We start from the raw sequence: 21364 nt of genomic DNA on the forward strand, positions 1-21364 counted from the left end.
TATAGAAGTTTTATTTTCATTTTAAAAAAAAAAAGTGTTGAATGAAAAGGACAATAGACAAGCGTATTTAAGGTCTCACATTGTTAAAAATAAATAATAATGATGAACAGGGCCAGCCAAAAGGGGCGGGCTGGACCAGAGATGGATGGACCGGTCTAGCCATGTCGGTGGTTTGCAGCGTTCAAAGCATCTTTGACATGCTCTCTCCCACTGCTGGTTGCGGCTAATTCACTTTCAATGTGTTTTCTCAAATTAAGGCTTCAACTCAGTAGTAATTCCTAGGACCTGGTTTCTGCCTTGTCTTCCCATATATCCAAGCGTGCCGTAGCTTTCTCCACCTGAGAATTCAATTCCCACATCCCAAACACATAAATGTTAACATTTACTTATCATAAAAAAAAAAACAAAAATATAAAAAAGAAAGAAAGAAAGTAGTTCATTAGTTAAAAAAAGGGAGAGGGTTTCCAATAATAGGAGTATAAGAAGGAATTTGCATATTATGCCGATGAGAGATTGGAGAATGGTATCATACTTATCAGGTCCACGTGGAGTTCACATGGTCAAAATAAAAGAGGGTGTTTTTGTGGGTCCATTGCTTATTATGTGAAAAGAGTATAAAAAAATTTGTACAAGGACATCATAGCAATCTTTTTCCCTTAAGAAAAATGAATCAGTTCATTATAAAACAATTTCATTTTTAGGTTTTTTCAGGTTTTATATTTCTTTATTTTATAGCTAAACTAAAGAGGAAAAGAAGCACAAGACACTGGAGTGCAGATTCTCTCATACGTCATATCTCATAATGAACGAGCTATATGTGGTATCTACAGGGACACTCTCTCTTCTGCTTTAACTCATGTTGGCTCTATTTGTATTATACTACCACCCACATTGCCATTGTTGTGACTTGTAAATTCCTCTCTTATGATGAACGAAACGTGGGATCCACAATGACATTTTTTCTTCTGTTCTAACTAATGTAGGAAATTCCATCATACGTCTTCTCTCATAATGAACGAACAGTGGAATCTACAATGATACTCTCTCATATTCTAATCCATGTAGGCCTTACATGAATTATATCATTCTTCACATCGCTATTGGTGTGACATGCAGATTCAATTCCTGCCACATTGACATCATGAGGAACCCTCTTCTTTCAATTACGCTTCTCCTTGGCTCTTGTTTTCTAATTATTTTGTGAAAAATGAACCAAATCCAACTGTCATTCTTTTCAATATATTTAACACTTGCCTTCATTTCTTAGTCACCAACATAAATCTTTTGTCTTTTCCTAAGAAGAATGTTAGTTAGTTGCTTTGACTATTAGTTCCATTTTGAGCTTATATATCAATCTTTATCTTCTGTCCCTTTTCTCTAATAATCCAATACAATAGTTAACTTGATATCAACAACAGAGCCAAAAATATATATGCCTACTATTTAGCATGATACTGACTTGACCCTTTCTTGTCTTTTAATTATGTCCAGGTCCTTCCTTATATCCTTCTTCCTGGATTGAGAATTTGAGGAGGATATGGAACCAAATTGTGTGGTGAAGAAAGTGGTTTTGTGTGCAACCCCCAAGGGGTTGTCCAGTTGGTAAAGGATCTTCACCTCAAGAAGCGCATGGTACTGAGTTCGACTCCTCTTATGTCCTTAGAGTCACTTATACAGGGTGTTTATTCTCATTCAACCCCGATATGACCTAGTCCATACGGTTGTGGAGTCAGTATGAATCCGTAGGACTAGCCAGGCCAAAAGCCTGAATAACCGTCATTAACCAAAAAAAAAAAAGAATTTTGTGAAGTGATTAGGATCTCAATTGCGATTTGAAAACTAGTAAGACTTTAAAGATAAATTAATGATTTAGTTACCTCTTTGTTCCAATCAGTACGATATGTAATCCATAATAAAATGAGTGTCTGCATTGCTGTACCGCCTATCATCCCTGACCATAAGCCCTATAAAGTCACAAACATCAATAATTAATGATCACCCACCACTTAAGATCAATAACCCAATATATTTATAATTTAATTTTTATAGCTTTACAAGGTCTTAATCATCAAGTATTATCATTACTTCTTAAGATCAAAAAGGCAATTTATTTGTTCTTTGATTCTTTATGTAACTACAAACTCACATGAACTGTTTATGATCCACCAGACAAAAAAAAAAAAAGAAGAAGTCAAATTTGATTAGAAATGCTCATTCGTATAGAATCCAAAATCATTTTGGACTCTACACGTAGTATATCATAAACCAGCTCACTACCATTGACAAATAGAGGTGAAGAAAAACAAAATAGAACCAATAATATTGGATCTTCAATTACTTCCTTTTTGCATGTATGTATATCATTGTCCATGGGGGAAGTGTCTGAATCAGGTAGTGCTCCTTATGGGTTACCTATTTATTGATTTCATCACTATACCAAACTAATATAAAAGGGAGGTGTTTGGCCTACTTGTATATATGGAATGCATCAATAAGGGATAGATCTGAAGGAGAAAAAAAATATCTGCCTCATGTCATCATATGATACACATATAGTGGATGGCCAACATAGTAGGTCGACGTCTGATGAAGGCTGAAATTTTGTGGATAGGGAAACTCAAAGACCTCTTGTTTACATGTCAAATTTCAGATCAGTTGACATGATTAAGAGGCAAGTTAAAGCTTTCAAAAGTCTTAAGACTATCAAGAAGGGCCATGACAATAAATAAGAGGATATATGATCAAATTTAGGTATGAAACTTGAAAAGTGGCAAATCCAAGCCATTCATTAGATATCCAAAGATGATAATTGCTACATCTCCAATCCACATGGCACTTGGATTGGTGATGTAGCAATTATCATCTTGGAATATCTATGGATGGGACTGTTCACAAAACCTTTTGCCGAAAAAAAAAAAAATCATATTACTCAATTTTTTCCTTCGGAAGTTTTTTAGAAGAATATTACAATATGTTTGACACATGTTCAACCCAAATCCATGGCCAATGTGGATCTGCTTTAGACTTAGGACTTAGGAGTTAAATCCGTGATATAATCTTTTTTTTCCTTCTTTTTTTCTCTTTTCCATGGGGTGGAGGAGGTGGAAGGGCTAATTTCTCTTCACCCACTTGAAGAGATTCCTTATTTTATTGCTCTCAAATTTGACTCTAGATCTAACAGTCTGACTTTATATGATGTTGGAGAGAGGAACAATATCCCTCAATTTTCTTCACCACAGATGAGGAGAAACTTTCTCCTTTAAAATGAAGGGGGAAAGTATAAAATATTTATCATGTGAAAAATGGTAGTAAATATTATAGACATAAAATAGAGGGTTCTCTACACAAGCGGCATAGAGGACCCCACCGACATCTGTTTAGGACTTGAGGCATGGGAGCTAAATCCATGATCTGATCACCTTTTCTTTCTTTATTTTTTGAGGTTTGGCACCTAGATTCTCTTCACCCACATAAAGAGATTCCTTATCTTTATAACTTAATTGCCCTCGAATGTGACTCTTGGGGCAGTAGAGTGTGACTTTATATAATGCTGGAGAGAGGAACAATGGCCCTCTATTTTTTTTCACTACGGTTGAAGAGGAAATCTTTCCTTTGAAAAGAACTAGGAGGGAATTGTCTAAAATCTATATGATATAAAAAATAATAATAATGAAGGGGGTTTTATAAGCAATGCAAATAGCAAAAAGAAGTGCATAATTAGGGTGAACCATTTTATATATATATATATATAGAGAGAGAGAGAGAGAGGGGTAACAAGGTCATTTCATAAGAAAAAAAAACAGAGAGGATGTCAATGTACTCTCATGATAGCTTGAAGAATTTTTGTCATAAGATAAAAAAATAAATAAATAAATAAAAATAGAAAGAAGAGTACAAAAATAGTATTACCTTGGCACCCAAATCGAACTTAAAACCCAGCAGAGCCCCCAGTGGTATCCCAACCACGTAATAGCATCCCACATTAACGTACGCCACAAATTTCTGCCATCCGCATCCAACAGCCACGCCTTCATTAACATGAATAGTGCAATAATAGAATATGTTAGAGAGAGAGAGAGAAAGTGTGTGTGTGTGTGTGGATGGAGTTTATTTGAAGTTTCGGGCAGTTTCTATCAAAAAATAAAGATAGTGAGCGAGAGAAAGACTGATTTTCAATTGTAGGCATTATTCAAACAGTTTTTATCATAAGAGAGAGATTCCAAATTTGTGTTTGGTCTTGAAATACCTTCATTAACGTGTCAGTATAATAGAACACGTTAGAGATAGAAGTCTTCTTTGCCAATATGGGCCCATCACTATAATGGCTCAGAGAAGGGATAAATCAAAGGAGTCCAAATCCTCTATCAACATGGGTATTTAGCAATCAAATAGAATCTCCATTTTAATTGACATAGTTATACCAAAAAATATTGAAAAAATTACATGATTATCTATTTCTGGGTTTCTCTTTACAAAATTACTCATCAAAAGTTTCAGTTAACAAAAATACCCAAAATTAGGTTTTCCTTTACAAAATTACCCACTAAAAGTTTAAGTTAACAAAAATACCTAAAATTAAGTTTGGGTTTACAAAACTATCCATTCAAAGTTTTAGTCATAAAAAAATACATGATTATATGTGGAAAATGAAGAATCATTATTTTGGGTAGTTTTGTAAATCCAAACCTGATTTTGGGTATTTTTATTAACTAAAACTTTGGGTGGATAGTTTTGTAAACTCAAACCTAATTTTGGGTATTTTTGTTAATCAAAACTTTTTGTGGGTAATTTTGTTAAGGAAAACCTAAAAATGGATAATAATGTAATTTTTGCAAAAATATTCCATTTCATTAATAAATACGCATCGGGGTAAAAAATCCAGACCCAAAACAGACAGTCTAGAGATGGAAAGAGAAATCAAATTTCATCAATTTTGCAATGTTTAGTGAGCTTATGAGTTAGGTGGGAAACGCGTGCAGTGCATGCGTGAGCAGAAGAAGTGGAAGACGTAGAAAAAGATAGATAGGGATAGATCGAGAGATCGAGAGATCGAGAGAGAGAGAGAGAGAGAGAATATATATACACATACCAGAGAGTACCGGTTGGATGCCATTGAGGATAAGGGTGACTGCGAGGAGTGGGCATAGTTCAGAAACTGCGTTGGCGACGGTCTCACCGCTCGTGAAAGCATAACTGAGGACATGGCGTATCGCCATCACCACCGCTGCCAGTATCATTGCTATCACTAACGACACCCCTGTCACCATCACCACTGCAAATGCTGCCGATTTTGGGTGTCCTGCTCCTAGCTCATTGCTCACCCTCACACTGCATCCATCCATCCATCCATGTTCCATTACCATTTTAGCTTACACCATTCTCATGACTCTTCTAGCTACGTACCATGGAATCTGAATCTCGGATAAGGAAAATGTATTTCGAATCTTATACAATGGGGTGAGAGTGGAAGTGAGTGAGAGTCATTGATGAATCCAAAGTCTAATAATATTTTATCCTATCGTTAATATATAATAATGTATATATGTCAATTAGGTAAAGAGAGAATCTCTTCAATTAAGGTGATTTGAATTTATAATGTACTCATAGAACATATCATCATTAACTCCTACCCAATAAGGTCTAAAATATGAATTTTGATTCTTCTATGTAAGTGAACACTTAGGCCCCACTAAGGACACACATTAAGTAATCCTACCAACGAAGGTATAAAATACGATTTTTGAGTCTTGCATGTACACACAAATGGTAATAAATGTGTCCACCATAGAAGCGTATGTGTAGTGATACCAGACTCTCCCATTGAAAGTTCAGATCCTGGAGACTAAAAGGTTCTCTTTCAACCATGGAGAAGTGAAACTTTTATTTATTTATTAATTTTTATTTCTTGTCCTAATTGTTGGTCGTCCTCTATTCCCTCATATTATATAAAACCAAATTAATATGGATAAAGTTAAAATAAAGTTTGAATTAGTGGGTATTTAATACATAACGACAACAGCTTTAAAACAGTAATTTTTCAAGCAAAATAGTTCTTTATACGGGAGTATGGTCTATGCTAGCACTCTCTATTTTCATCTCTCTTCTCAAAACAAGGGTCATACATGTCTTTTCATAAGAAAAGAGAGAGAAACACATGAGAGCTCTTGCTTAGGCCATACTCCCGAACAAAGCTCTTCTCGCATTTTTTCCAGAGAAAAGGTCCTACATTGACAGGTACATTAGCACTTGTTGTCTTCTAAAATACATTACAGTTTTATGTTATTGCAGCTTATTGGTGCGCTCATCCTCATTTGCTTAGAGCACCCTCTTCCTTTTTTCAAAGAAATATCTTTCCGACATATGGAAAGACACCAAAATGCAGTCGAAGAAAAAGGATTCTAAAGAGCAAATAGAATCGAGAATTTGTATCGACACCAATGTTACCACACAAAATTCCACTCCCAATCTGTTCCCACAGAATAGAAATCAATGGAATCAAGAATCAGGAGTGTTATCAAATGATGCCTCACTGCTCTATAACAAAAAATTTAATTACCTTGCAGCTGCGTTGAATCCAACAGAAACCATGAACACCCAACCATTGATTGTCATGCTGCACATGAGAAAAAATAAAATAAAATAAAATAAAATTTGAGCTTATGCATGGCCCACAGAAGCATTAATCAACAGTGAAAATTAAAATTGAAGTACCAGACAGAGAGAGAATCCAAAGCCAACTGAGGGTTCTTGAGCAAACCAGCAATCAAAACAAGTATCTGAAAGTACCAAGCTTCCAAGCAGAGCATCACCGCCGACGACACCGACAGTTTCAAGAACTCCGGCAACCCAGTAAAAGCTTTCATGGTGAACCCAGTCCATGTATGCTTACACCTACCACTCATCACTATATAACAGAACTGAGCCACCACAATAATCCACCATGACAAGCTCAACACCAAGGATGCACCTAATAGACCAAGTCCAAGCTTGTACACTACTAGCCAACTTAATAAGATATGAAGTGCAAGAGTAGCTGTTGATATATAGGCACTTGGGAAAACGATGCTTTGTGCTTGTAGAAATTTCTGAATGGGAAAGTTAGCTGCGTAGGCAAATATTTGAGGGATCAATCCATACACGAACACGGCGGCGGCGGAAGCTATGGTGGACGATTCACCCAGTAGAAGTAATAGGGATTTCGAGAAGATATACATCAACGTGAGTGGGATCCCAGTTGCCATAAGTAGAACAGTTGATCTCTGCATATAGATCCCTAGCATTTCGTATTTCGCCGCTCCATATGCTTGGCCACATAGTGTCTCAACTGCACTCCCCATGCCCAGCTGTTCACGAAGAAATAATTAGATGTGAGTAGTCGGATGTGGAGACTTATAAGTGCTTAGACACCTTATCTTTTACGGGTCAGAGTAGGAATAAAACAAGGGATAAAGGGTAGTAGATAGAATACCAGGAGGCCATAGGTGAAGACTTGGATGCCGGTGTTGCCGAGAGAAGAGGCGGCGAGTTCGAGGTTACCGAGGTGACCGGAGAAGATTTGGGTGGACATGGACATGAGATAGTTGATCATGTACATGACTACAGCTGGGCCTGCTAGATTGAAGAGCATCTTGAGTTCAATCAAGGAAGCTAATTGGAGACGCTTGAACTGTGATAGACTTTCGTTTGAGAGTACAGCTTCGAGTTGGTCGTTGCCTTGGTGGGCGTTTGAAGATATTGGCTTTTCTTGAAGGAGAGGCTGATGAAGAAGATGGTTCTCTTCTTCTTCTTCTTGCAGTGGTGATGGTGAAGACTCCATGATTTGATGTTGTAGCTAATAGGTGAATTAGAAGAGAGAAACAATTAAGAGCTGGGAGAGGGAGCAGAGGAGGTAATGGCTTTTAAAGGAGAAGGGAAGGTAAGGGAAGGGAAGGGAAGGGAAGGTCCGGTTCTCATCAATTCCACTGGGTGGACCAATGGACCATCTCTCTCTCTCTCTCTCTCTCATGATTTGAGGAATCGTCAAAGAAAAAGTGTTCATATAAGCTCCACATATGTCGCTAAAACGGCTGCCATGCAACCGCAAAGTTTAAAGTTTAAACCTTTCCTTGGCTTGTACTCTCTCCCTCACCCTTAGGCCCTAGCATTGTTGGCTAGGCCTATACTAATTTTTGGTCAATCCGCATCGGCTGAGGCTGATACCAATTTGGGTTATGTGCCGGATGCTCCAATGCGTTAGATCTGAGTTATCATCTCTATCATGCTGTAGAGGAACCCCACCTAATTAATGGTCAACCCTCATCGATGTAACAATGTAGACAAGAGTTTAAAAAAAAATAAAAATACACAGGCAAATCATCCACTCCCAACCAATATGGATGATACAAATCGGCATTGACCAAGACCGTGCTCAATAATGTGAACTTTGTCATTGCTCTCATGTCTCACCCTATTTTCTTTTTTATGTTAAAAAAAAAATGATTCAACATATATGAATTATGCAAGTTTAGAAATCACAAAATTAAATTTGATTTTTTTTTTTTTTTTTTTTTTTAAGATTTGACTATACTATCTTACATGTCATTGATAAAACCATCATATTTAGGGAATGGACAAAACCATAGCAATCCCTAGTAACAATGATGACACGACATCAAACATAACATAATAGAAAGAAATGATAATTACATTAGTAACTGACAAGCAAATGGAACTTATTTTTGTAGTAATTCTAGAAGCTTATAATTACTAAGCAAATGACATTAACTTTCGTAATTACCAAGATAATGGTTTTTACTCTTGCTCTCTACTTTCCATAGTGGTCACTTGAAATTTGTAACAAACAAGTAAATGGATTTGACCCGAAAAGCCTTCGGTCTTCCTTTCAATCTCCAATTGTGACTGACATTAGTTCGATTAACTAGTGAAAGTTGCAACCCAAGGCATGCATGATGATGAGTAAGAATTGACAAGCAAAGAACCACAGTGCAAGCAAGTTTCTCCAAGAGAGATGAAGCGTTTTTTGAAAATCAAACTTCCAACAAAAATCAATGCAAACTTGGGTTGTTACTATGGGGAGGAAGGGTTGGACAGTGGTGGTTGTCAACAACGTATCTATGCACTGATATCACATCTCTAATGCCATTCTATGCCAAAATGGTCGGCTCTTGACGCCAGGAATAGAGCCATGGAGGCAGATCGACTATGACAACGGGCAGTGGCTTTCTTAGATCTAACATTGATCATTGATTCTATCTTGGAGTTGGCAATGCAACCCTTGGATCGATTGACCAGCCTCGCTGCTATGCTTGCTACTACTCCGACCAGCGATGGCTGCTATGCTTGCTACTATTGTTTATGTGCTATAGTTGGCGACGCTACTTACACAGAGCAGTGATGCTTCTTATTGTGATTGATTATAAGTATTTTCGAAGCAACTATCTCAGGATCAGATTTCAGATTTTGTATAATACACAAGCAAGTGAGAGGAGTTTGGTCGCATCTAGATTCTGTATAATAGAATATAGGGAACTGAATTTAGGTATTGGAAACGCCAACTCACACAAGTATTATTTATTTTTTCCTTTATTAGGAGAAAAGATCACTGCCAGAAAGCATCACCCTCCAGGCCTCCACCCCTCACAACCCTTATGTATGATGTCCATGGCCCCCTATTGGATCCTAAACATGCCTTCATCATATCATTGGCTGGGATGCTAGCACAAGGTGCACTTAGCCTGGAAGCGATCCTCTATCCTTTTTATTATTTTTCCAAAAAATAATATAAAATTCTCATGTGAACTTTTCCTTAATTATAATATAAGAAAAAAACGTTATAACAAATATAATTATGGTTATGTGGTTGTTATTAGGCTACATGACCCTTGCAAATGGGAACGTATGCAAGGGCATCAATATGGGATGATTTTTTTATTTTGTAAAGTGATGGGCAGTTATTTCAAGAGGGCTGTGTTTGGGCACAAACTGCATGAACACACAACCTATAATTATATAATATATAGATATAGGTTGACTATGGTCCCCGAAATCCGGGTCTAGATTGGTCCTCATATCAGATTGGAATAGGTCTACATTGGCCATGGAATCAACATATTCCATGTGTTCCATGCATTTAGGGTTTTTTCGTGTAGGATCCATTGAAGTTGGAGCAGGGAGAAATAAATCTGATACAATTCTTAAAACCATGTATGACGCATGTGTGCATATAGGCAAGCCCACTCAATTAAATTACAAATTATTTGAAAATATAATAAAATATTTTTTTCTTTTCTTTTATTTTTAACATTTTTCATATATAAAACGAATTACATGTACGATCAATACTCAACACTTCTCACATACAGGGACAAATTTTAAAAAGCAAAAATTTAGGTCTTACAATGAATGTACATGCATAGAGTAGAGCCCTTCTTCTTGATACACTCTCTTTTATCATGTGGGTTCTCTATTGACAAAGCAGATCTAAAAACCTTTGCCTTATTTAAGATTAAATTTTGGACATGAGATGAATGTGATGATAGTTTTCACCAAAAAAGAATATGATGAAAGTGATCCATGTGGGAAGGACAGCTACCATCTGATGATTGCCGTAGAACCACATGGAAAAAAACAGAGTAATAAATTTGTCAAGTACATCACTTGGGCTGTTGCTACATTTTTGGGTTTTCCATGGATTTTAAGGTCCATCTCCATTTTCTTAGCCCCAAATGGTTGCAATAAGGATTCCTACCCGTCTCCTTACTCTTCTTCTATGTATAGAGGACTCCCATATATACTTTTCCTACCCGTCTCCTTACTCTTCTTCTATGTATAGAGGACTCCCATATATACTTTCATGAACAAAAGAGAATAAGAGAACCCTCCAGATCCTCTGCTCTATGCTCCAAGCTATTCGTTTCATGATTTTGTACTGAGTGACATTACTGATCCACCTAATATAATAGGTAGAAGTGGGACCCACAAATTGCAAGAAATGAGGGGTTTTGTTTTTTCCGTAAATAGAAATTCCAGGGTTTTGATCTCATAGACCATGTACACTAGTTTGATTGAGAATTCAAGTTGGATTCTCTACCCACAAGGAGTGCCTTCTCCACTCTCCCCAGAAAAAAAAAAAGAAAAAAAATGCCTCTCACATGGGGAGCACCATTAAAATGGGATCCTCAGCCTAGCTGAATCTACTATAAATAAAAAAGATTCTATTTCATCGATGCTCTCTCATGTGGGTGCGGGGAGGCACCCCACATGGATAGAAAATCTGGGCTAAAGGTGTACCTATGCAAACAGTAACGTTTTTTCTCCCTTATTTTAAAATAGAGACAAATATCATAAATCATACCAAAAAGAATTTATGTAATCTATTTCTATTGTTAGAGATGTTTGGTATGATTTATGATATTTAATTTTTATTTATTATAAATTTCAAGAAATAAAAATCACAAATAAATATTGATCACAAAGCCAATTATTTCGGTTTGCAAGTTAACTTGTAATGAGCACGTGGTCAAAGAGCCTAAAAAACATGTGGGCAAATTAGTAATTTCGATAGCTATATATATATATATATATATTCCTTCCCTCCATTCCCTTTTCTCAAACAGGAGGTTTCAAGCTTTGCAAGCTCACAGATGGAGGCTGGGGACGATGCTGAAGGTAGCAAGGGCTTGTTGGACTTGCGGGACTCGCATGGTTCATGGTGTGAGGGTTGCAGGTGGGTAACGACATATTGCGAAGCAGGGATAGCAGGAGGGAGTGGCTGAGTGTGGCATTGCTGGTTGCATTGGTGAGGAGCACAGTAAGGGCAGTGGTGATACACAACGGGGGTGTGAAGGTGGCTAGCTGGTGCGTTTGAACACGACCAAGCACTAACCTGAGCAAGGTGAAAGCTTAAGAGGAAAAACTAATTTTACCTTCCTTCTTTTAGATAAGTTAGCCCAACTGGTCAATTACCAGTCTTGATGAAACACAAATCAACTCTGGTTGAACCCATAGAATTGCACCCTTCTTATTCCTTTTGTATCACATTGTACAGATTATCATATTTGACACAGATGAACTCTGAGGCCCAGAGACACCAAATAACATCCACTGATGCAAGATGGCTAATCCTCATCCATTATGTGTAGTACCAAGTATGAGTAGATATTGGGGATAAGTATCAATTCAACAGTGCATGCCATTTATCGCCTTGATGTTAAAAATCACTATTCCATGAACAGACTCATGACAATGGCCAACAGAGAGATGGAATTATTCAAAGCTAAACCCTGTATAGAAAGAACGGATCAAAAAAATTGATGAATGTTCTGCGTAAGTTATGAAATAAGCTAATGCAGGAAAATGTAATAAATTCAAGGCGATTGGATACTGCTTACAAGAATTACAATGATTACAACCTACTATATGAAATTTTACCACTATATGGCACAATCGCAGAGGACACATTCATCCTTTTGTTTTTTTCTTGGCTGTAGCTTTCTTTGTTGGTTTTTTGAGTCCTTTTCCACTCTCCTGCCATCAAGAATAGACTGAATGTCAATGGTTTGTAATGGGTTATGTAGGAAAGTTAAAATTCCTATTCTTTTTTAACCATTACAGTCAAAGAAGTTTCTTCCAAAATTACTAGCTTTACTACTACATAACAAATCTAAGGAAAATTGTAAAAGACCAGCAAGAAGATGAGATGGCATCCTCTTATTAAGTGACAACAAGTATATTTTGGAACCCAGGTAACCTGCTTTAGTAGTTTGGTCAAAGCAGAGTCGAGGAAACAAGTTTGAAAATCTATAGAACTGCCTCCGTTTCCCTTTACTAACCACATCTTACCGCTATTCGACTGGGAAAGAATGAGAATTCCATCTCCAATCTCCAATTCATTTGGAATGCTCTATCTTCTTTTTTTTTCTTTTTTTTTTTCCTTCGGATTTGGAATTCTAGGATGGTGCTCTATCAAACAATAGATCTGTGGAACACCTCGCAACAGAGGCAAGTCTGACTTCCTCAATGCATATTTCTGTCTTATTTACCGCTGATAGAACAAGAAAGCAAGCTATTTGGTATGCAGATAAACTTATAATCATGAACTAGCCACTGACAGGGATATGGGAAAAGACGAATAAAGAAGAGCTAAGCAGGTGCATCATATGTACCGATGGACCAGAACAAATGGCATGAAATTTATTTAGAAGTACCTTCCTATAATGCAGATAAGCAATTCGCCCCATCAACTCTTGTCCATTTTTAGTGACATAAACCTGATGATCAAGAGATAATGTCAGTACAACATAAACTCTGAACCAAAAGAAGACACATGAAGGCACTTAGGCATGAAAGAGAATAATTTTTATGTTTTAGGGGGGGGGGTTCAGTTATAGGTAGATAGACATGAGAGAGAAAAAGAGAGTAGGGGGGAGATTCTATTTCATCTTTTTCTTTAATTTCAATCATGCTGTCATTCCTCTTACCCACCACCTAGAACCCAAATGCAGGTGTCCAGGATTCTAGCTAGGCAAAATGCCCAGGGATTATGCAGCTGATTCTCAGACTATGTTACATACATAATGCATGAAAATTCATAATCACAATTGCATTTGGGTTTTCCCAAACATAAAATGGCAGAAAAACATTTATAAAAGAAACATGCCTTCTTGTAAGAAATATTAACTTTTTTTAAGCTATCTGATAGTGAACAAAATAAAACAGGAAAAACAACTCATTCAGTCATTCCCAGCTAAACAAATCCTGATCTACCATTCCACACTCTATTTAAGATCGTATCTGCTGTCACCAAACTTAGGTCTTTTGACTTCCTGCCTTTGGACAGATCATAAGTTAGTACAAGAAATTGTGCAATCTGAATGGAATGGGAAATGCCGAATTGATCTATTAAGATATGATAATGGGCCTACGGTGTCCGGACAACATAGAGTGTGAGTTCCAAATATTATGGCAAGGAACCTGGAGGGATATAATGTTTTTGGACTGAAATCTTGGGGTTCTAATAAAACAAGATCAGGGCTCTACGTTTGCAGTGTTCAAGAATGCTCTGAGAAATTAATGAATTGAGGTCTATAAGGTATTGGTTAATTGAAACAACAGTTGGAAACTCATCAGAGGTGAATCAAAAAGGCTTGATGATTTCCAGATCACCTCCCCACAAGTGGCAAGTTTCAGCCATAAAAGCCCTTATATGTAACAAAACAATCCTCCTCCCTCTAATTCTATTTATGATAAAAAGGGATTTACATGTAATCATGTTAACTCTCATCGCCATGGTTTTAAGTATCAAGATTGGATCAGCGGAAAACAATGGACCAATCCGATAACAATGACAATTATTTCATAAAACTGTCACCCAGGATCAAGATGCATTGGCTAATCCTTATCAGGTATGCCAGTGGCTGATCTGAGTCACGTTCCTGAGTTTTAAAATTTTGCCGATTGGCCACTGCACTCTACTTTTGAACAATATTTGAGTGTCGCGAACTCTGACAACCAAAAATAGAAGATTTTACACGAAGTCTGAAGCTGGCCCTACTCACTAAACAAATCAAATGCTGCGTACGTTATTTATCGGAAACAATCAAACCAGCATCACTTATTATTGTCATATGAATACGAAAGGGTTGAAAATAAATATCTTGCTACTTTTTTTTTTGGTGCCTAACATAGATAATGTAAACAATATTACTGGCCTATTAGCTCTATGGTAAAGAACTTAACATGAGACATAATGTGTAATTGCAAATACCACAACAGATTGTCAATCAAAAGGACCCTAATGTAATACTGATTTAAGAAATTAAAACAGTACCAAACAGAATTAAAAAAAAAAAAAAAAGAAGAAGAAGAAGAGAAACAAAGTCCACGTTAGGGAGAAAACTCGTATAACAGAATCAAATCCACAGATGGACCTGAAAGTCAGGTTGAGCTCTCTTCTTAGGAGGGGAAATCTTTGCAGAAAAATTCAGATTGATCCAATGGTCAGAAATGAATTTATGGAGGATTCCTATTGACACTAGGAGAAGGGTAATCTGTCAAACTAAATTTCAGATTAACAATCAGATTGCAAAATCTTAAACACAACAAAAATCTGATCTTATGTCATCAAAATCAGAAAGAACAGATCAGTAATTGACAGGTATCGGATTCAGCATTCAAGGTCATAGAACCAAAGATTCTTTAAAGAAAACAGAGCATTTCTAGTTACCCTTTTCCCATCCTGGCCTGTATACCATTGACCAGTAGAATGGCCTTCCGCATGAACTCGTCGTTTGCCAGCATTTTTTGGCATGCAGGCACTACTTTGGGGGTTGACCCAATCCTCAGAAGGTTGTGAGACCTCTTTAGCATTAAAACGTTTGACCTTCATTTTACTTCTTCTTGAGCTTCCCACAGGAGCCTTGTTTCCTGCTCTATCAGGCTGTGGACAAGCTCTCTGACCAAATTGACTCCTGAAGTGATAACAGTATACAATGTCAGAAAAAATAAGAAAATGTTGCCAAACATCACAGGAAACATCAGATGTAATATCAGATGGGTTACATGTAATCAATGGCTGCCACACCAGAGTGCTTGTGTCCTCTGTTATTAACATCGTCAAGAGGGAAGAAGTTAGGTAAGCGTTCACGGACTAATTTCTGGATCCTTATGTCCTCATGGTAAAAATACTGATATGCAGGAGGAAGAGGACTTGGCAGATTCTCCAAGTGTTTGACATTTTCACTGATACTACTCTTCTGATAATCTTTGGAGATACTGACAGACGTACCTGTATCCATCTGTACTACATTCTTATCCTTAACTGACATGAAGTATTCATCACAGAACTTATCCAAAGCCGGTGTGGGAATACTTGGATTCTTCTTTGGGCTGAAATCTTTCCATAAATCCTCAGTTTGAAAAGTACTTGCATAAGAATTTGGCCTTTTTGGTTGATTCCTCATCATATATTGATCTGGACTACATTGTTTTTCTTTTGCATCGGCATCATTTTTACCAGCATCTTGACATAAGTCTTCACTGGAAGAAGGCTCATCTGAATCAGAATCAAGCAACTGGAATCTTCTGAGAGGACTGACAGTTAACTTGGGAAACATCAACTTGTTGTCACCTCCCTCCAAATTTGCAGAAGTTGAGGCAATTGAAGATGGTATGTGTTTCTTTACTTTATTCATGCTTACTGATTGTGAAGTTAAGACACTACGGCAATGCAATTGAGACTTTGAACTGTTACTCGCACAATGTTTTTGTACTGCTGAACATCCAACTGTTTCTCCTAAAGAATTTTTAAAAAGAGAGTTTGGTTTAATGATTATTAGCTAGAAATAGAGAAAATTCAATTCATTTACACTAAGATATGAATATCTAGATCTGAAGTTGTCATTGAAGAGAGTGACAGAGACCAAGACAACTAGAGAATAATTCCATGCTTTACAAAGAAAAAATGGGACGATTACTAACAAATAGGTATTAATAAGGTTGTCAAAATTGCCAGCAACAGACCTGTTGGGGTGATTTAAGTCGGTCAAAAAAGTTAAATGTTTAGATCTACGTATTTAAGAAGATAAGATATGATATTCATGAAACAAATAACATATAGACACTATTTTAGACACATGGTCTATATTCTATCATAGCTCACATAGTCAAAAATAAAATAAAATAAAATAAAATAAAAAATCATATTTTTATAAATTAAAATAATAATAGTGTAATGAACAAAACCAATGGTGGCTGGCCAGCCTGAATCAACACCTAGGAGAAGCCCTGGAACCCAGGCAACTGCCTAGTTATGAGATGCTTGGGCTAGTGTAAACCAAACCGATTTGGACTTGAGAGTGTAAATTTGGGATTAGAACCGGGAACCATCCCAGAGCCAACCTGGAACCAGAGCATCCCATTAATTCAAAATTTTCTCCAGTCTTCCTCATCTTGGTGAATCACCACATCAGTGAGAGCAATTGGAGTCCATTAACGAATCTCTCAATCACTAACCGGACTGCAAGACATGAAAACTAATTCAGGGTCAAAGATAATCTGCATTGTGCAACCAGGGTCTTTTTTCCACAGCCACATTATAAAAATCAGGATATTCCTCATCAAGGGTCTAGACTCTAGAATGAACGACATTTTATCTTCCTCAGCAATTCTGCCCCCTCCCCAAAATAAATGAATCAATAAATAAACGAATAAAAGGATACCTGGGAGATTGATCCTTGCATATACAGCCCCTGCATCTTCATAGGAAAACCCAGAACCACTTTAAATTCTCACTCGCTAGTAGTCTGGGGCCACGACCACTTGATCATCAATGATCCCATTCACAATGTGAAAGTTTTCAGCACAGAACGAAAATTGTTCTAAAAGAACATGGTGCCGAGGGGATATTGCTAACAAAATGTCATTAGTTGAATTGGGATCTAAGTATCATCTCTACCCACTTGAATCTGCATAAATGCTCCCTTGGTGGCCTATCCAACTCTCTGCTTGATATACTAAGCTGGCACATTTATATCAATGCCCTTCAAGAAAGCTAAATCTCTGCTAGTAGCCTAGATTGTCGATGCATTCTACCAATTGGACTCAAACTACCACAGTGATTCTCATTAGCAAGAAAAATAGGAAGATTTTTTTAAAAAGTAAACAACTACTGATGCAGGTAGACCATTTTGATTGGGCCTTAATTATAAGCTCGTACAATGGGGTCTGCGGTTATATACGGGAAGGAACTGCAGTTTACTGAAGCGTCTTTTATGTTTGATAGTATTAGTAGACTTTATTTGATTAGCCAACCCCATTCAGTTGGGATAAAGCTAAGCTAAGTTGAGTTGAGGTAAGTTGAGTAGATGAGAGTTCAGTTGATTGGTACGAAAGCAGGTTTGAGACTTGTTAAAGAGTCCTCTATAGCAAGCATTCTTGCTTATAAATTCATATTTAGGATCTTAGTACCCTAGGACCACATCTAGTACCATCTTGCCCTGCTCTCCAAATCTCAATTTCTGATTCAAACATTTAGTAGCAGCACCCCTCTTTCATTCTCTATCATCTCTGGTCTCCAAAAAAATTCACTCAAACACATGCTCATCTTGTTAAAACACTTAATGCCCGTAAAGCAGCTCAGCTCAAACTAATTGACAGTGTTTTAGTACCTCCTAAGTTAACAAAAGATCCCTCACAGCTGCCCTCTTTGAATCTTCAAACCCTTAAATCGCACTCAAGTAGAATGCATAGCGGAGGTTTGGGGATTTCATCATAGCAGCACAAATGAAACGGGTCTTCAAATCAAAGTCAATCAAAAGGATACAGAAGTCTCCTTCACATTATAATACGTTCTTACTTGATTCGAAGTACAATGAAATTGTATTACCGAAATAAGTCATTGAAGAAGCAGAGATTCAACCAAAAAAGCGAAAGGGGGAAAAAGAAGAAGAAACATCGTAATCCTACCTCTACGTATTTCCTCCTGCGATGAGAACTCTTCGATGTCATCATCAACATCCAGGGACGATTTCGTCGGTTGTGGCTTATTAACAGCGGGCAACTGAGTCGCGGGTCCTCGTTTCAGGCGCTTGAGAACCGGAGGTGAATCTTCGGTGTGTATGACAGGATCTAGGTTTTGAACTTGAAAATCATCATCATCTTCAAAAACCTGGAAGCTTACATTGCTTAAAGATTCTGGACCTTGTCTACAGACCAAATCTTCCCTGGGGACGGCTCTGGACTCTGAATCGAAGTCAACATCAATGCCCAGAGAGAAAGATGGGGCTTCGAAATCCTCCATCTAGATGTGGCTACTGGCTAGCGAGAGATGAGATGGGACTTGCGAATTGGAATGCAGAGAACTTCAATTGAATTTGAAGATAGGAATGGATTCTTGAAGAAGATTTCATCATTTGAATTTGAAGAAAAAAATGGCGGGAGGAATGGGATCTGAAAGAAGATTTCAAGTTTGCCTTCTATAGCGCCAAAAGAGCAAGGACGCTGGGTTCGAACTCGAACTGAGTTGCGAATCAGGTCCAGCCGATTTTAGATCCAAATCGGATCAGAATCGAGCTGGATCGGTTAAGAATCGGTCATAATTTACCCTAATCCTAGTTGTCCGTATATGGATCAGCCACTTTCAAAAATTGGAATCAGATTTATCAAATCCACCAATTTGGATTAGAATCAGCCATGACTTATGGCGATTTTAGCCACTCCAGAGTAGCCAATTCTAGGGTAAGATTGTTCTCGAGGGAACTCACAACCGGGAGGATAGGGATAAAAAAGAGTTTGGAGGTGACCTCAAAGTAGATGCCATTCTAAATCTTATCGAAAGACTAAGAGTTGAAAGTCTATCTACGGAGGGCTTCACGCTCATCTTATTTTGTCAATTTTTGAGATTGTGAAAGAACAATAGAGGGAGTGGTTTAAAAAGTTTGAAATTACATTATTGTAAATTATTTTACTGACCCCGTATTGACCAAACCATACCGGTGTTGAATGATAACTATTCAACTTTCACTGAAAGAAGTGAAAAACACTAAACACCCCATGTGAGTAGCCCTAAGGAGATAAAAATAATTGAACTCAGAACCACACACTTCCAGAGGCAAAGATCCCTTCCTAACACAGCAACCCCTTAGGGTTGTAAATTATGAAACTCTAAACTCAATACCAACTTGTTAATTTGTTATAAGAAAAATATAAATGTCATGGAATATTAATGAACCATCATCTGTTTCACAAATGGCAAATTCTTATTGTTTCACATCCTTCAATGAATGTAAGAGGATTCATGTGATGGAAACGGAAACCCTTAAGACTCTTATCACATCAATGAATTGACAAAACCATGATAGAGAAAAGGATGATCCACTTTTTTCATGGTGTTGGTGTACATCAAAGATCAAAATTCTATGAAAACAGTCATCAAAGATCCACAAATGAACTGTTTTACTTTACACAAAACTAGATCTCCATGGTCAACCTTTTGGGTTCTTATTTTTGTTGAAATAAGCCCCACTATTTTTGTTGCACTATTAACAATGCTCTGTTTTTCCTGTATAGATTGTGGTGGGAATTTAATTGTGGAAGCCTTGAAAAGTTGATGCTACTCAAAAAGTCCAAACAAGGAGTGAAGTCATTCAAATCTGATGCTATTCAAAACAACTAAAATAAAGCTAACTTTACCATCATTTTCCGTTTGATCTGATGAATAACACACATAAAATACAAATAAGAACCCCCAGAAAAATAAGAAAGAAAGGGCAGCTGCATTTGGGTATATGGTCTTCAACTCTTCATACCATCCAATGTTAGGAGAACAATCTCGCAACAGGCCCAATCCCGACGATTTACAGCAGAATCTTACAGTAATACTTGCAACATAAACTCTGCTCTCCCCACCCCCCCTTCCCCATCTTTTTCTTCCAATATTTTTCATTTTCTGAAATTTCTTTACATAACTTTTATTGCATCTACTCCACAAGAATCATGAAATAATTAAACCCAGCTGCAAAAAATTGAGACATGCTTCCAATTGTGATTCATCTCTCTGCCAATGATATGGTTCAACAAAATCTCTTTCTGCATTTCAGCTACCAGTGGAAGGACTGGGAAGTTTGGCATAAGGGATAAATAAGGTGACCGTAATCAGAGAAGAATGGCCCAAATGAAAATCAGAAGTGTGCCGTCAGAACCAGTGAGAAAACGAGCAACCAAGGTAACATCAAGCCTTCTCTGTAGGGACCTGAAAAACAAGCAATAACAGTAGGCAGATTAGTGTTCAAAAGATTCAAAATCTTAAACAATCAGCTTCACACATTCAGTCAAGCCATTGGCAAGCCTAAAACTGAGAAATAGGAAGACACAGGTGGCCTGGCAGAGATGCCATCTCTCGAGTTTACCATATGACTCAGCTAAAAAATGGTACCATTATACAAAACAATTAAATGAGTACCCTAACATCCAGGCAACCTACAGGATACTTGAAACATAATTGTTAGCTGAGTAACTATCAACTCGGTCAACTCAGCTCTGATACCATTAAAAGTGACATCGTCAACCCCACACCCCCCACACATACAAAACAATTAAATGAGTACCCTAACATCCAGGCAACCTACAGGATACTTGAAACATAATTGTTAGCTGAGTAACTATCAACTCGGTCAACTCAGCTCTGATACCATTAAAAGTGACATCGTCAACCCCACACCCCCCACACATACAAAACAATTAAATGAGTACCCTAACATCCAGGCAACCTACAGGATACTTGAAACATAATTGTTAGCTGAGTAACTATCAACTCGGTCAACTCAGCTCTGATACCATTAAAAGTGACATCGTCAACCCCACACCCCCC

The 21364-nt window shown here is 37.4% G+C and overlaps 3 protein-coding genes across 6 annotated transcripts in view; all 3 read right to left on the reverse strand.

Annotated features, from left to right (window-relative positions):
* Window positions 1-7981, reverse strand: LOC122092759 (protein DETOXIFICATION 40-like). Its single transcript, XM_042663038.1, has 7 exons — window positions 7469-7981; window positions 6712-7343; window positions 6557-6613; window positions 5090-5328; window positions 3910-4028; window positions 1878-1964; window positions 1-338 (listed from the first exon to the last, which is right to left on the reverse strand). The coding sequence occupies exons 1-7, from the start codon at window positions 7814-7816 to the stop codon at window positions 279-281; spliced, it is 1542 nt and encodes a 513-aa protein (XP_042518972.1). The 5' UTR covers window positions 7817-7981; the 3' UTR covers window positions 1-278.
* A 4010-nt stretch (window positions 7982-11991) lies between these two features.
* On the reverse strand, window positions 11992-18918 carry LOC122092849. Of its 2 annotated transcripts, XM_042663147.1 has the most exons (6): window positions 18463-18918; window positions 15559-16291; window positions 15224-15467; window positions 13206-13268; window positions 12430-12525; window positions 11992-12281 (listed from the first exon to the last, which is right to left on the reverse strand). In XM_042663147.1, exons 1-5 carry the CDS (start codon window positions 18794-18796, stop codon window positions 12460-12462), a joined length of 1440 nt encoding a protein of 479 aa, XP_042519081.1. In that variant the 5' UTR covers window positions 18797-18918; the 3' UTR covers window positions 11992-12281; window positions 12430-12459. The 2 variants fall into 2 exon arrangements, with proteins under 2 accessions (XP_042519081.1, XP_042519080.1); XM_042663146.1 differs by having other exon boundaries at window positions 11992-12525.
* A 1214-nt stretch (window positions 18919-20132) lies between these two features.
* LOC122094057 (uncharacterized GPI-anchored protein At1g61900) overlaps window positions 20133-21364 on the reverse strand; it is a 15436-nt gene continuing 14204 nt past the window's right edge. For all 3 annotated transcript variants that reach the window (XM_042664676.1, XM_042664677.1, XM_042664678.1), the window contains one exon: window positions 20133-20746. Coding sequence is in view for 2 of the 3 variants with exons in the window: in XM_042664677.1 (XP_042520611.1) it covers window positions 20676-20746 (71 nt within the window). In the remaining variant the exon portion in view is untranslated. The remainder of the gene's footprint in view (window positions 20747-21364) is intronic.

This window comes from Macadamia integrifolia, chromosome 11 (assembly GCF_013358625.1).
Source record: "Macadamia integrifolia cultivar HAES 741 chromosome 11, SCU_Mint_v3, whole genome shotgun sequence".
NCBI classification, from domain to species: Eukaryota; Viridiplantae; Streptophyta; class Magnoliopsida; order Proteales; family Proteaceae; genus Macadamia; species Macadamia integrifolia.

What these genes read in the sequence shown, in the direction of transcription:
- LOC122092849 (XM_042663147.1), bottom strand. Translation starts at nt 18,796, where the DNA reads ATGGAGGATTTCGAAGCCCCATCTTTCTCTCTGGGCATTGATGTTGAC. An exon ending in GCAGGAGGAAATACGTAGAG is followed by an intron (nt 16,292 to 18,462) that starts GTAGGATTACGA and finishes AAAATTCTTTAG; the next exon opens with GAGAAACAGTTGGATGTTCA. An exon ending in CTTATCTGCATTATAGGAAG is followed by an intron (nt 12,526 to 13,205) that starts GTACTTCTAAAT and finishes TCTTGATGGCAG; the next exon opens with GAGAGTGGAAAAGGACTCAA.
- LOC122092759 (XM_042663038.1), bottom strand. Translation starts at nt 7,816, where the DNA reads ATGGAGTCTTCACCATCACCACTGCAAGAAGAAGAAGAAGAGAACCAT. An exon ending in AGTTCGATTTGGGTGCCAAG is followed by an intron (nt 1,965 to 3,909) that starts GTAATACTATTT and finishes GTGACTTTATAG; the next exon opens with GGCTTATGGTCAGGGATGAT. An exon ending in GTACTGATTGGAACAAAGAG is followed by an intron (nt 339 to 1,877) that starts GTAACTAAATCA and finishes TTGAATTCTCAG; the next exon opens with GTGGAGAAAGCTACGGCACG.